Below are 15,567 nucleotides of genomic sequence, written 5' to 3'. Positions count from 1 at the left end.
CTGAGTTTACGAGATACTGTTTTCCGAAAAAAAAAAAGAAAAAAAGCTCTGTTTTTCTGAGTTTACGAGATACTGTTTTCCGAAAAAAAAAAAAAGCTCTGTTTTTATTAATAATAATAAAATTTATAATAATAAATTTACAATAAATTCTAGATTGTTAGTATCATGTTTAAAATAAGTAATTACATTTTGGGACGTTATATTTATTTTATTGTTACTTTTAGATATGATATGATTTTCAATTTTGGACCAAAAATTAGAAGAATGTTCGCATAAAAAGAATAAGTGTAAAGTAGATTCAGATTCAGATTGACAAAAGTTACATATTTCTTCCACATTATAAAATCGACACAAAATAGCATTGGAGGGATATATGTAATGTAAAATTCTGAGATGTAAAATTCTAATTTTGTTTGTAATACAATATTTATACGATAATGTCCATGCTTTTGACCACTCAATTTTAGAGAAAGTTGAATTCCATACTGCTTTACCTCTGGGGGAAATTTTCCTCTTTTCATTCAATGCATTGCGTATATGTCTGTTATTACAGCTCGAATTAAAAATACTAATGCCATTAACCCTTTCATGCACAGTGGTCACTCCAGTGGACAGTTATTCTACAGCTGTTCTCTTGTATATTCATGGATTTTGTTGTTTTACTTGCATATCAACCAGCACAGTGGATACTTATGCACCATCCCATAATACACTGCAATTCATACCGTTACTGTAACATTCATGTTCTTGATAAACCTGATCCGCAGAAACATATGTGAGTGTAAATCAATTGTTAGTTGTTATTAGACTGTAATTAACAGTTTGTTTTTTTGTTTTTTTAAGTTGTTGTGTTTTGTTGTTTTTTTGCATAGTATTTGAGTGAGTAATAACTACTATTATAGTATGTTAAAATGTGAGAAAACATCAGATTAGCAACATTAAAAAAAACATTTATTTCATAGTTTTCACACAGTATGACATAGGGCTGTGCAATTAATCGAAATTCAATTACGATTTCGATTATTACACGCAATGATTACAAAAATTATGTAATCGAGAAAAAACGATTATTAATTTTGAGTTGTTTTAATTCACGCGCACGCAAGCTACCATGAGCTGCTCTGCCCCGCTCCCCTCTAAGCTACAGCTGCCAGCTAGCCGGCAGGTCCACCCCAAGAGGAAAGTTGTACCTAGCGGTTTGGAAAAATAGCAGGAGAATCACAGCAGAAGTGCTTGGTAAACAAAAAAGGCAAGTCAAATTCAATTGTATGGAATCACTTTGGGTTTGATGAATAAGACGAAGAGCAAAAACACATCACGTGCAAAAAGTGTTTCGTAGTTGTGTCCGCACCGACCGCTAACACAACAAACCTTTGTGACCGTCTAAAGTTGAACCACCGCCACCTTTATCATAATTTCATGAAAAACTAAAACACATAAAAACAACTCCGTCTACAACTTCGTCCGCAATGCAATCTTCAGTTTCCGAATCTCTTTACGCTGCAACTCCCGTATTAACCTAACCCTAACCCGTATAACCCTAACGTACATATTCTAGATGGCTGATGGATACAGAAGGCCTTAACTGAAACCTCACGGCACGGCACTGAATTTACTGTGTTTCATACTACATTGAACATACTTGAATTTATAATTTGCACTTTACGTGAGCTTTTTTTTTTTTTTTTTTTTTTGTATTGCTACAGTTCTATGGCAAGTCTATAGCAGTTTAATTACAGTGCACTATTTATTTACAAAAGGAAACATACTTGAATTTACAGTACACTTATTTGCATTCAAAGATTTTTTTGTTTCGTACAAAAGTGAACATACTTTGTTTTAGTGGTTAAAAGCTTTATTTATGTTTAAAGAGTATATTTTACATTGTTTTGCAAGAAAAAAATAAACAACTTTAAGGTTAACAAATAATCGTTTTTAATAATCGTGATTTCAATTATTGCTAAAATAATCGTGATTTTTTTTTTTTTCTGTAATCGAGCAGCCCTAGTATGACAGTAAATGCATGTTTCTTTGCTTCAAAAATTAAACGCATGGTGTCCAGCTGAGTGGACATTTTTGTAACTCCATGAAAAATAGGTTCATAAAAAAAAAAAAAATTCAATCACATTGTTTTTTTCACACCTAAACAGGAATAAAAACACTCAGGAAAAAAATCTTGATTAAGGTTCTCATAATTAGTGCATGAAACGGTTAATCAATAAACAAGGTTTATTTGACACAATATACACTAGTCAACATTTGCTAGGGATCAGGACTATAACTTTGCTATATTCGGGGGTGTAATTCTGGAAACTTGAAAATTTACTTTCCCAGTGGAGTACAGCCTGCAGATGCGGATGGTGGCCACACACATTATTGACATCACACCGTATGTGTTTCAGAACATTCTGAGTGGTTTCAGTGAAAACAAAATTGGAAGAGTAATTGTTGTGAACTCTGATTTCTAGGGTTGTATCACCCTTTTGCCAGAAAGTGCAATAAAAATTTATGTTTTTTTACCTTTTGGTCCATTTTTCTTTACATGACTAGCCAAAGTACACACATAATATATGAAGTCACCCAAAATATTATACAACATCAATTATTGTGCAAATATAAAACTGATCCCTAGCAAATGATGACTAGTATATGTCTCTCAGGGTTAAATACATGAACGCCTGACGTCATTGCTGTGGTCTCGTGTACTCTGGCGCCATCTTGTGACCGTGATGCGTCAATGCAACCTTTACGTCCGGATGAAACCTGCGTGAAATTCATTCTATCAATTCAAATAAATAACACTCTGGATTTAACTGACTAACATTTTTAACTGTGGACTGCGTGGGAAGGTGGAGTCGGACTGCACGTGGACTGAGACTGATTCCACTCCACAGCGAGGACCCGTGACGTCACCGATCCCAGGTGTGGCAGTGGGGAACAGGTAGACTGTGGTCCACGGCCGTGTTTACAGGTTGCACACATCCACACATCGGCGTCCACACACCGCGGACTCAGGACACGTCGGTTTACTTGGGAAAGCGGGAACACGAGTGGGTTGTTTGGGCTGAGGAAGGAAGTCCCGTGCACACTAAAAGCAATGACAGGGCTATAATTATCCACGAGCGCGTGTGGGTTTTTTCTCCTTGTTCCGAGCTCCAGGGACGGGTGTCTTTTTTTGAGGAAGGGACTCCGAGTCTTTGTCTGGATACACGGAGGAATAAAACTGGAAAGGCTCCACGGATGAACACGATTCTGACCTCCACGTGAACACTTTGCATCGAATTAAAAAAAACCGACTCACTGAAGCTGAATTCATATTTATGCTTTAGGGACCGCTCGGACACTTAAGCACTCCTGTTTCCAGAAGGTTTTAGGTGAGTACAGAACCAAACACAACTTCATTGAACACTAAAATGAACGAAATGTTAGCTTTCCACTGTGAGAAATCCTATCTAGGTTTTTTTTTTTTTTTTTGTATTGGTGGACACCAGCAGTAAGTCAAAGTATTGTTATTAGGAACACCCAGTAAACAGGAAATGCTTATTTACGTACAGGCTATTGGGACCTAAAGGCCACGCAGAGGTTTTTTTTTTTTTTTTTTTTTTTTTTAACAATTAACATTGAACGGTAAATATACATAATAGTATACAACAACAAGGGTAGAAAGTTCCGTAATTCACAGTCTTTTACATTTTATAGAGAAATACATGTAAGTAAAAACATTATTTTATTTATTTATTTATTTTTAATTTGAACAATTAACATTGAACAGTAAATATACATAATAGTATACAACAACAAGGGTAGAAAGTTCCATAATTCACAAAATCTTTTACATTATATAGAGAAATACATGTAAGTAAAAACATTATTTTTTAAATTTATTTATTTATTTTATTTGAACAGTTAACATTGAACAGTAAATATACATAATAGTATTCAAAAACAAAGGTAGAAAGTTCCATAATTCCCAAAATCTTTTACATTATGTAGAGAAATACATGTAAGTAAAAACATTTTTATTTATTTATTTATTTTTATTTGAACAATTAACATTGAACAGTAAATATACAAAATAGTATATAACAACAAGGGTAGAAAGTTCCGTAATTCACAAAGTCTTTTACATTTTATAGAGAAATACATGTAAGTAAAAACATTATTTTATTTATTTATTTATTTTTAATTTGAACAATTAACATTGAACAGTAAATATACATAATAGTATTCAACAACAAGGGTAGAAAGTTCCATAATTCACAAAATCTTTTACATTATATAGAGAAATACATGTAAGTAAAAACATTATTTTTTAAAATTTATTTATTTATGTTATTTGAACAATTAACATTGAACAGTAAATATACATAATAGTATTCAACAACAAGGGTAGAAAGTTCCATAATTCACAAAATCTTTTACATTATGTAGAGAAATACATGTAAGTAAAAACATTATTTTTATTTATTTATTTTTATTTGAACAATTAACATTGAACAGTAAATATACATAATAGTATACAACAACAAGGGTAGAAAGTTCCATAATTCACAAAATCTTTTACATTATATAGAGAAATACATGTAAGTAAAAACATTATTTTTTTTATTTTTTTATTTGAACAATTAACATTGAACAGGAAATATACATAATAGTATTCAACAACAAGGGTAGAAAGATCCATAATTCACAAAATCTTTTACATTATATAGAGAAATACATGTAAGTAAAAACATAATTTTTATTTATTTATTTATTTATTTTTATTTGAACAATTAACATTGAACAGTAAATATACACAATAATATACAACAACAAGGGTAGAAAGTTCCATAATTCACAAAATCTTTTACATTATGTAGAGAAATACATGTAAGTAAAAACATTATGGAAGAAAAAGTAAATAAATAAATAAAAATAAAACAATAATAATAATAATAATAATAATAATAATAATAATAATAATAATAATAATAAATAAATAAATAAATAAATAAATAAATAAATAAATAAAAATATGTAATAAAAATAAAAATTGCTTGAGGAATAAATAGAAATTATACAAATTGAATAAGATTATACATTTGACATATATATTTTTTGTTTTGTTTGTTTGTTTGTTTGTTTGTTTTATTTACTTTAGAATTTATACTGCTTCTCAAATTGTCCACGTAATTGGAAAAAAGGGCTTTGAAAACAGTGATGTTTGGACGTTGATGTGCAAATTTGGAGCAATGAATGTGAAATTTGGCAAAAATAATCAAAAGGTCGATAATATATCTTTTTTCTGGAGTTATTTTATCAATGTGTGATAGGCCAAATAAAATGTGTTGAAAGTTCAATTTACATGAAGAGTCAAGGCCGTGCAGAGGTGGAGCTGTGTTTTCAGACCAGTCAACAAACTGGACCATCTGCACTGATCTGATCAGGGGGTGTCAGACTCATTTGAGTTCAGGGGCCACATTCAGCCCAATGTGATCTACAGAGAGTCAGAACAGTAAAATAATAGGCATAATAACCTATAAATAAAGAATTTTTGTCTTTCTGTTGTAGTGTGACAGTTAAAATACTTTATGAAAATGTGAGTAACCTGCACAACCATGCACACCCTGCATGTGCTATTATTTTTATGTAGGTATTTTAAAGTTTTAAAGTTAATTTTAGACGTATATTTTACTTATTTTAAATTAGCCTTAGTTTTAGTCGATTTAACCCTTTCATGCATGGTGGTCACTACAGTGGACAGCTACTCTACTGCTGTTCTCTTGTATATTCATGGGTTTTGTTTTTTTTAGTTCCATATCAGCCGACACAGTGGACGCTTATGCATCATCCCATACACAAACATATATCATTACTGTAACTTCACTGCTCTTGATAAACCTGATCTGCACTAGCATTTTTTAGTGAAAAAACAATTGCTAGATGTTATAAGATTGTAAGTAACAGTTTTCTTAAACATAAAGGTTTTTTTGTATATAATCTTCATGAAGTGAGTAATATCTACTATTAGAGTATGTTAAAATGTGAGAAAACATCAGATTAGCTGAATTAAAAATGTTTTCATTTCATAGTTTTCACACAGTATATCACTTTCTGATGATGGGTTTTAAATACATGTTTCTTTGCTTCAAAAATTAAACACATGGTGTCCAGCTGAGTGGACATTTTTGTAATTCCATGACAAATAGGTTGATGAAAAAAAATTCAATCTCATTCCTTTTTTATATCTAAAAATAATAAAAACAGTCAGGAAAAAATCTTGACTAAGCTTCTCATAATTCATGCATGAAAGGGTTAATGTATTCATTTATTTATTAGTTATTTATTTTATTGATATGGCAAGTACGGGTCCTCAGAAACCAGTTTCGTTCTCTTCTTTGTGATGGAATGACAAATAAAACTCCTTTGAATCCTTTGAAGTAAATTTAACTCTTTCATGCATGACGTCCATATTTGTGGACACATTGTTTAAGCTCACTTTTCAAAGGGTTATTAAGGCAATATTCTCCACACCACATGGGAGCAATTTCTATAGACCCTATACAATACAATGAAAGAAGTGTCATCTTTGTTTTAGAATTTTGATCGCACTGTGATCTCATAAAGTTAACCTCCTAAGACCCAGCTATGGGTTTTTTGTCCATGTTTGTGGACAAGAGTTTCACAGCTTTATAAAAAAACAAAACAACTGTCTATCGCAAAGGACATTCCATAAAAATTTTAAACAATGTATCTAAAAAAATGTTGCATCATGATGTTTCCAAAATGGGCAATTATTTAAAGAAAAAAAAGCCAAAACCTGTACGTTCCTGGGTCTCAGGAGGCTAAGTATCTTCTGAATAAAACCATATTTAAAAAAAAAAAAAAAAAAAAAAAATCAAAATGCATTTCAACTGTAGCCTAATTTTGAGTAATAAAATCAGTCAAAAAAAAAAACTTATTTACCTTTTATCATAATTCATGCATGAAAGAGTTTAAAAAAAAAAAAATAAGTGCACTTTCATCAGTATTATGTCATGGTTTATTATTAACACAATTTACAGATCACAGTCGCAGCTTTAAATGCAGAAAACAGGTATTATATTGTTAAAATTGCACTTATTTTTGTTAAGAATTATCAGGTTTTTCATATTTCTTCAGGTTATTCACATTTTATTGTGTCAGATTTGTAAATGTGAATAATTTCATTATGTAATTTAACTTTTTTTTATATTTGACAATTATTTATGGATTATTATATTATTATTTTACTTGATATCACATTGAGTTGCATATGGACCCTGAACGCCCTTGTCCATTAATAATTTCAGTGTGATTTTTGCACTTCTGAAACTTATCCCACAGGCCAGATTGGACCATTATATGGGCCGGTTTTGGCTCACGGGCCTTATGTTTGACACCCCTGGTATAGATAGATGGGAATGTTAGATGTCAAGAACCTCATATGATAATTAAAATAAGATAAGATATGGCTTTATTAGTTCCACAAGGGGAAATTCCAGAAATAAATAGATGATTAATGCAGTGTAACTGAGTGGAAAGTCAATAAATAAAGACAATAATTTTAAGAAGTATGATTCCAGAGTCCAGTGGTTTAGTTATTGCTCAGTCTGGTCCACATCAGGTGTTTAGTCTGTCTTCTATTGGCTGAGGTGAGCACTGTGTCTCCTTCAGTAAATGTTTATATTTGGGTTTTATGCAGGTCGGCTGGAAAGAACAGTACATCTGATTTTCATTTTGGTATTTTATTAAATTCTGTACATTAAGCATATGGATCCTTGAATAAGTTATGAGGTTCCCCTTTAAAGATTTTATCAAATAACTGTTGGAATTTGCTGCAGGGTATAGATTTACTAAGCAGTAATGAAGTGGACAGATCAGGAAGTGTTTACATGATAAAAGCTGTATTTGCTGTCAGGAGTGGACAAAATCCCACACACCTCTCATTTGAACCGTCCTAACCCCACAGCTAACACCAGTTTGATGAAGTCTGGAATAGTTCTGTGGTCCACACCAGACCATGTAGTTTCACCTCTGCTTTACTTTACATCTTACACTTTTCCTGGGTTTGCCACGATTTGGACACTTCCTACTTGCATCATATGTGTAACTGAAACAGCAGTGATGTCTGCAATGTCTGCACACACAAGGCATCATGTGTCAGTTTTAACAATGAAGGTGATGCGTTCTTTCTCACTTCATTGAACTTAAAATTGCAATTCACTGACTGACCACATACGGGCGATTAAACACAGCTACTTAAAGCTTATTTTTGTATGACATTATATATTTATCATATAACTGAGCCATTGTGCGCTGGACTTGGACAAGGTAATGTCCCATTTGAACACCTTAAATAATTAGTTGTTAAATGGATAAAGTGCTAGAAGCACTACTGATATAATACAGTACAGTTCATCAGCACAACAGACGGATGTAGCCTCCACAGTATTAGGAAACGACCAACTGAACCTCAGCACAAACATTCATAAAATCAGGATATAATGTAAGGCTGCTGTATTAATACTGCATTAGTAACCTACAGTAACCTTATTAACTCATCCCCATGAATTGCATCTTAAGAAGAATCTCACAAAAATCATCTTCTTTCAAGAACAATAATTGGAACAAGTGATGCCAGGTGAAACAAACCCCGCCCCTCGAATGTATTGTAGTTTATTTTGGCATCAAATCCAGCTGATGCCATCATGTCTATGCATGTGCTGATGTCAGCATATCAATTGCCTCTACAGGGTGTCCCATAAGTCTCCATACATAGGAGACATAATACATTCCATGGTTCTAACATGTATTTCTTTTTATTTCTTCTTTATAGTTCTTCAGCAGTGGAGGACACGCATTGAAATGTGTTCCCAACAAAACGGCAGTCATATAGAGCATATTATATAAATAAAAATGGTTTATGTCAAGAAACGTTTATTTTTCCTATGTATGGAGACTTATGGGACACCCTGTATTTATGTGCCATGCTTGAAGTAAATTGAGACAAAATTGATGTTTTTATCAACATGTGAAATTTTGCCCATTATAAGTAAATGGGAAAAAGAAAAATATTTCAAAAATTCATTAAAAATTTAAACTTTGACCTACTTTTCCCAAAATGTAATCACATCTACTGTGGGTCACTGTCAATCTATAAACCCAATTTGGTGTGAATTCAACCAGTTATAATTCAGTTATAATTTTTTCTTTTAATTATAGTTTATATTTATTTCAGTTAACGAAAATGTTTTTTCAATTCTAGTTTTTGTCATTTCGTTAGTTTTCGTTAACGATAATGACCTTGGGACGAAGACCATATTTTGATTGTGATGACTGGGTCAGAGCATCTCCACCACTGCAGGTCTTGTTGGGGGTCCCTGGTCTGCAAAAGAAGAACTAGATCTGAACCCAGTAAAGGGTCAAAACACAGTTATGTCCTGTCAGAGAGAGAACTTTAATTGATAGCCATTCCCACCTTTATTACAATATAAAGTAGCTCCTTTTTTTTTTGGATAATCTCTTATGGTCCAACTAAAGCAAAAATGAATTTAAAAGTAAAAATGTGGGTCATTTAGCAACACGCATCTGTTAAATTGTCTCTAAAATGTCCCGTCAGACAGATTTCGAATACCTGTTTTGACCCTAAAGTATGTGTGGGAACATAACACTATTAATGCCTAATGTTGTGCACGTCCCAAAACTATCTGTGACCTGAGGCATCAACTCTGAAATAGAGTAGCTGTGGAATCTGGTACCAAAACATCCTTAAAGTCCTGTAGACCACCATACGGGGCCCTTATGGATTGACTGTTTGTCCAGCACATCCCACATAGACCTACAGTTTTGGAGATGCTCTGACTCAGTGGATAAGACGTCACAACCTGATCCTCGTCAAAGCTGCTAAGACCCGAATGTTTTGCTGCTTTTAATACGTCTACTTCAAGGACAGCTACTGTGGGTGTATTTCTCACTGTATGTTGCTGTGTAGTTCAACAGCAGCGATGCAGGACATGGACCCCGAGGAGCAGGAGCCATTTCCCGTGGACAGGGACGGGAGGCGTCTGGGGAGCGGACAGGACCAACCTGATGGCGGTAAGGTGGGATGCTGCGAGAAGTTTCAACAGACTATCTCCAGATGGATGCTTCCAGAAAACCACCGCCGCACATATCTGGAACGGGCCAACTGCTGCCCGCCCCCCATCTTCATCATCCTCATCAGTATTGGAGAGGTAAGGGGTGGCCCTGCTGTAACTGTCACGGTATAGATTGTGGGTTGTGTGGGTTAATTATACCGTGTGTAGCCTACATTGAGCTTATTGCTCCCACAGTGTTGATTACAGTATAGATTTACTGTAAACATATTAAGTAGAGCAGATATGTAGGTGAACTTAAAAATAGATCCTGTTTTCATGTCATTAAAAAATGATGAGCTGATTTGGAAAAGTGGAGACATAAATGATCAGAGATTACATGATATTTTGAGTGATTTTTAAAAGTTAATTTCATTAATTAAATTGAATTTCCTCATCATATGCAGGGGAGATACACTACATGGACAAAAGTATTGGGACACATTGAATTCAGGTGTTTCTTTTCTAACAGGGGTCTGGGATACAAAACAAGTAAAAAACTGATTTTAACTAAAATAAAAATGACAGGAATACCAAATACAAACTACAACTAACAACACAAAAAATAGAATTGGAACTAAAATCTAATAAAGGTTCAGTATGTACTATATACACATTATGGACATAAGTATCGGGACATACATGTTGAATACAGGTGTTTCTTTTCTAACAGGGGTCTGGGATACAAAACAATAATAATAATTTAGTTTTATATTGTGATGAATATCGTTACATTGCATTGGTTGGTTTGGCTTAAATTGTTATCTTTGCTTCCAAAATGCCTCAGATGATTTTTACTCAATTTCTCTCAATATTGATCATGTTGGGTTTTTTTTTTGTTTTTTTTATCCATGACTATGATTTTAAATGTTCTACTTCTGAATTTTTTAAATATTTTTTGTGCTCTGACAGTAAATAATAATTTTCTACCACAACTATCCATCTATCTCAGGAAGAAAAATCTCCCATTGAACTTTAAGGAAATATTGATGTACAGATGAGCTGTAGCCATGATGTGTCCAAATATTTTTGTCCATTAAGTTTATAAACATCAATATTTCCTTAAAGTTTAATGGGAGATTTTTCTTCCCAAGTGTATATAGTCACTGTGTCTGTTTGAATCAGAAAGCTTTCAATATTGTTCAACTAAACTCGCACCTATCACACTGTTCTACAAGTAATTTTTTAAAAAAAGTGAGCTTTACCAAGTTTCAGTCATTAATAAAGAAAAAAAATGCTGGTTTGGTTGTAGTTTGTGGGATACAGTCTTGAGTCAGAAATGTGAAATTGAGATCATTTACATGACCATAAAAATCTGATAACTGGACGTAATTAGATAATTGTACTGAGGTGTTTACATTCACTTCACAATTTGATAATTGAAAAACCTTAATTAATCGTAAAGCATTACTGTTATTCTGGTCTCTGCAATTTCGTTTTTTTTTTTTTTTTTTAACACATATGCAGATGTAAAAAAAAACCAAAACAAACTAAATAAATCAGATTAATAGGTTTACATGCATGAAGACATCAGAGAATTGGGGACAAATCCAGGTGTGGTAATCTGATTGCTCATAATCAGATTACTGCTATTATCTGATAAAACATATCAGACTATACTGTTTACATGAGCACTTAAATAATCTGGTAACCAGGGATGTCCCGATCCAGTCTAAAGATCGGTATTGGCTGCTGATCTGGCATTTTTTAGAAGATTGGATCAGATTCGATTTAGTCACAAGATCAGGCCGATCTGGGCCCGGTTCTGGGGGGCACACAAACATCCTGCCCCCTCAAATTAAAGTTTCCAAAGGTGGGGAAAAGCTGCTTAACAGCGGGAGGCTTAAAGTAATTAGTAAAGCGTCTATGAGTTTCACTTTCACTTTAAGGTCTGCACGTACTCATTATGAGGTACGTGCCGTAGTGATGCACGAGTCTGGTTTTTTTCAACCCGCGGAGCTTTTGTGGAATTAGTTGATCAAACCCAACCTGCCCTGCAAATAAACTGACATTCTTTTGACCTAACCCGACCTGCGAGTAACCCACTGATCCACGCATCACTAGCAAGATGGAATGCACCCCCATATAATACCTGGACCAACCTGTCCATAGATGCGCTTCAGCAGTGGCAAACATACGGCCCACGAGCCAAAACCAGCCTGCCAACGGTTCTAATTTGGTCCATATTATGAATTCGGAAAGTGCAAAAATTATACTAAAGTTATTAAGAGTCAAAGGTGTCATACTTGTTTTAGTTGAGGTTCCACATTCAGCCCAATTAAAATAATAGCTTAATAAATTATAGATAATGACTCCAAATTTAAATAAAAATTTCATTGTAAAAAAGTTGGTATCGGATTGTTATCGGCAAAACTAATCCCAAAAAAAAATCGGATCGGATTGGAAGCAAAAAAATCCAAATCGGGACACCATTATTGATAACTCCAGAAATCAGAAAATGATCAGATTAGTGTGAATGTAAATGTACTCATTGTGAGAATTAATGAGAATGGGATTTACTCTAAAGCACAGGTATATTAACAGATAACAGATATTAATCATTTTAGTTCAGTTTCAAATTCAATCTCAAGTGGTTCAAATCACTAAAATGCTGCCATAATGACCTACAAATAATGACAACTCCAAATTTTTCTCTTTGTTTTAGTATAAAAAAGTAAAATTACATGAAAATGTTTACATTTACAAACTATCCTTTCACAAAAAAAGGTGAATAACCTGAACAAATATGAACAACCTGAAAAGTCTTAAAAGAAGTAAGTGCAATTTTAACAATACTGTGCCTTTTATTAAATGTTTTGTGTGTTTGTAGATATACTGTGATCTGTGAGTTGGAATGAACATGTGCAAAGGAGAAGCTGAGGCACGTATTTTTCTTCATAGATTTTAGTTTGTTCATAGTTGTTCATCAGATATATACATTTTCTTAATATAATTTAACTTTTTTCCCTCTAAAACATAGAGGTTAGAAATAAAAAGTTTGGAATTGACATTATTTCTATATTATTATGTTATTATTTTAGTGGTCTGGCCCACTTCAGATCAAATTGGATTGAATGTGGCCCCTGAACTAGAATGAGTTTGACACCCCTGCTCTAAAGGAATGTTTATCTCAGAGCTACCAGATCTACCTCAAAAGCTGTCTCCACATGACAATACATTTACTTTTTAGGATCTTTTGTAATGGGAAATATATACATCTAGTGCAGGGGTGTCAAACTCATTTTAGTTCAGGGGCCACATACAGCCTAATATGATAGAAAGTGGGCCGGACCAGTAAAAAATAAATAAAAAATATAAAATAAATTGTAGGATAAGAACCTTTGAGTCAAAAAAGTAATATTCTGTAATGAAAATGTTTACATCTACGAATTGTACTCGAACATAACACGAACAAATATGAACAACCTGAAAATTCTTAAGAAAAATAAGTGCAATGTTAACAGTATTACGCCTTAGTTTATCATTTATACATGTGAATCACAGCTTACAGATCACAGTGGCTCTACAAATACACAAAACATTAAATAACAGGCAGAATATTATTAAAATTCCACATAAGAGATTTCAGGTTATTCACATTTTTTTCAATAAAAGGCTAGTCTGCAAATGTAAATATTCTTGTGTAATGTAACTTTTCTACACTAAAACAAAGAGAAAAGATTGCAGTTTTCATAATTTATAGGTTATTATGATATTTTATTATGGTATTTTATTGGTCTAATAATTTTTAGATTGAATTGACCTAAAATGATTTTAACATCCTTGATTGTTAATATCTTCTGTGTAATTTTTGCTTTTCACAAATTCATCCCAGGGGCCGGATTGAACCCTTTGGCAGGCCGGATTTGGCCCCCGGGCCGCATGTTTGACACCTGTGATCTAGTGTATAAATGTACAGACCTGATCAAAATCTTAAGACCAGTTGAAAAATAGCTAGAATTTACCTTTTGCACATTTGGATCTTAATGAGGTTTTAAGTAGAGCTACAATATACAAAAGCAAGAAGGGGGAGTGAGACAAAAAGCACTTTGAAAAAGTAATTTATTGAAAACAACAAGTAAACTGAAATAGGCTGTTTATCAGCCGATCAAAAGTTTAAGACCGCAGGCTATAAAAGCCAAAATCTGCTCAAAATTCTCATTTTCTGTCGGGCATTCACACGGTCATGCCCTCCTGATGGCTAAAGCTAAGAAGCTTTCTCTTCTTGAACGTGGTCGGATTGTCGAGCTGCATAAGCAAGGCCTCTCGCAGCGTGCCATTGCTGCTGAGGTTGGACGCAGTAAGACAGTCATTCTAAATTCTTTGACAGATCCTGAGCATTATGGAACAAAAAAGTCAAGTGGTAGACCCAAAAAAATTACACCTGCGCTGAGCCGGAGGATCCGATTGACTGTCCGTCAAGACACAGGGCGGTCCTCGACCCAAATTAAGGCCCTTACTGGTGCCAACTGCAGCGCAATAACCATCAGACGGCATCTGCGGGAAAAGGGTTTCAAAAACAAAAAACAAATTCAAAGACCTCGTCTCCTACAACACCACAAAACTGCCCGTTTAGACTTTGCCAGGGAGCATCAAACATGGGACATTGAAAGGTGGAAAAAAGTTTTATTCTCTGATGAGAAAAAATTTAACCTTGACGGTCCAGATGGCTTCCAACGTTACTGGCATGACAAGGAGATCCCACCTGAGATGTTTTCTACCCGGCACAGTGGAGGGGGGTCCATCATGATCTGGGGTGCTTTTTCATTCAGTGGAACACTGGAGCTTCAGGTGGTGCAGGGTCGTCAAACGGCGGCTGGTTACATGCAGATGTTGCAGCGGGCGTCCCTCATGACTGAGGGCCCTCGTCTGTGTGGTAACAGCTGGGTTTAAAAACAGGACAACGCTGCAGTTCACAATGCTCGCTTGACGAAGGACTTCTTCAGGGAGAATAACATCACTCTTTTGGACCATCCCGCATGTTCCCCTGATTTAAATCCCATAGAGAACATTTGGGGATGGATGGCAAGGGAAGTTTATAAAAATGGCCATCAGTTCCAGACAGCTGATACCCTTCATGAAGCCATCTTCACCACTTGGAGCAATTTTCCCACCAGCCTCCTGGAAACACTCGCATCAAGCATGCCCAAACGAATTTTTGAAGTGATTAACAAGAACGGTGGAGCTACTCATTACTGAGTCGTACTGAGAAAATTTTTTGTTCTGGTTTGGAGAGTTTTTTGTAATTTTTTGAGCAATGGTCTTAAACTTTTGATCAGCTGATAAACAGCCTATTTCAGTTTACTTGTTGTTTTCAATAAATTACTTTTTCAAAGTGCTTTTTGTCTCACTCCCCCTTCTTGCTTTTGTATATTGTAGCTCTACTTAAAACCTCATTAAGATCCAAATATGCAAAAGGTAAATTCTAGCT

General features: G+C 34.1%; 1 protein-coding gene across 1 annotated transcript in view; it reads left to right on the top strand.

Annotated features, from left to right (window-relative positions):
* Positions 1-2,925: 2,925 nt before the first annotated feature.
* The window catches only part of rhbdl2 (rhomboid, veinlet-like 2 (Drosophila)), a 25,041-nt gene continuing 12,399 nt past the window's right edge, over positions 2,926-15,567 (top strand). The window contains exons 1-2 of the mRNA XM_030157457.1: positions 2,926-3,374; positions 9,995-10,235. Of these exons, the coding sequence (XP_030013317.1) occupies positions 10,008-10,235 (228 nt within the window). The 5' untranslated portion in view covers positions 2,926-3,374; positions 9,995-10,007. The remainder of the gene's footprint in view (positions 3,375-9,994; positions 10,236-15,567) is intronic.

Source organism: Sphaeramia orbicularis, chromosome 16, assembly GCF_902148855.1.
Source record: "Sphaeramia orbicularis chromosome 16, fSphaOr1.1, whole genome shotgun sequence".
Classification (NCBI taxonomy): Eukaryota; Metazoa; Chordata; class Actinopteri; order Kurtiformes; family Apogonidae; genus Sphaeramia; species Sphaeramia orbicularis.
The sequence above is the reverse complement of the archived record's forward strand: the minus strand, read 5'-3'. Positions and strand labels throughout refer to the sequence as shown.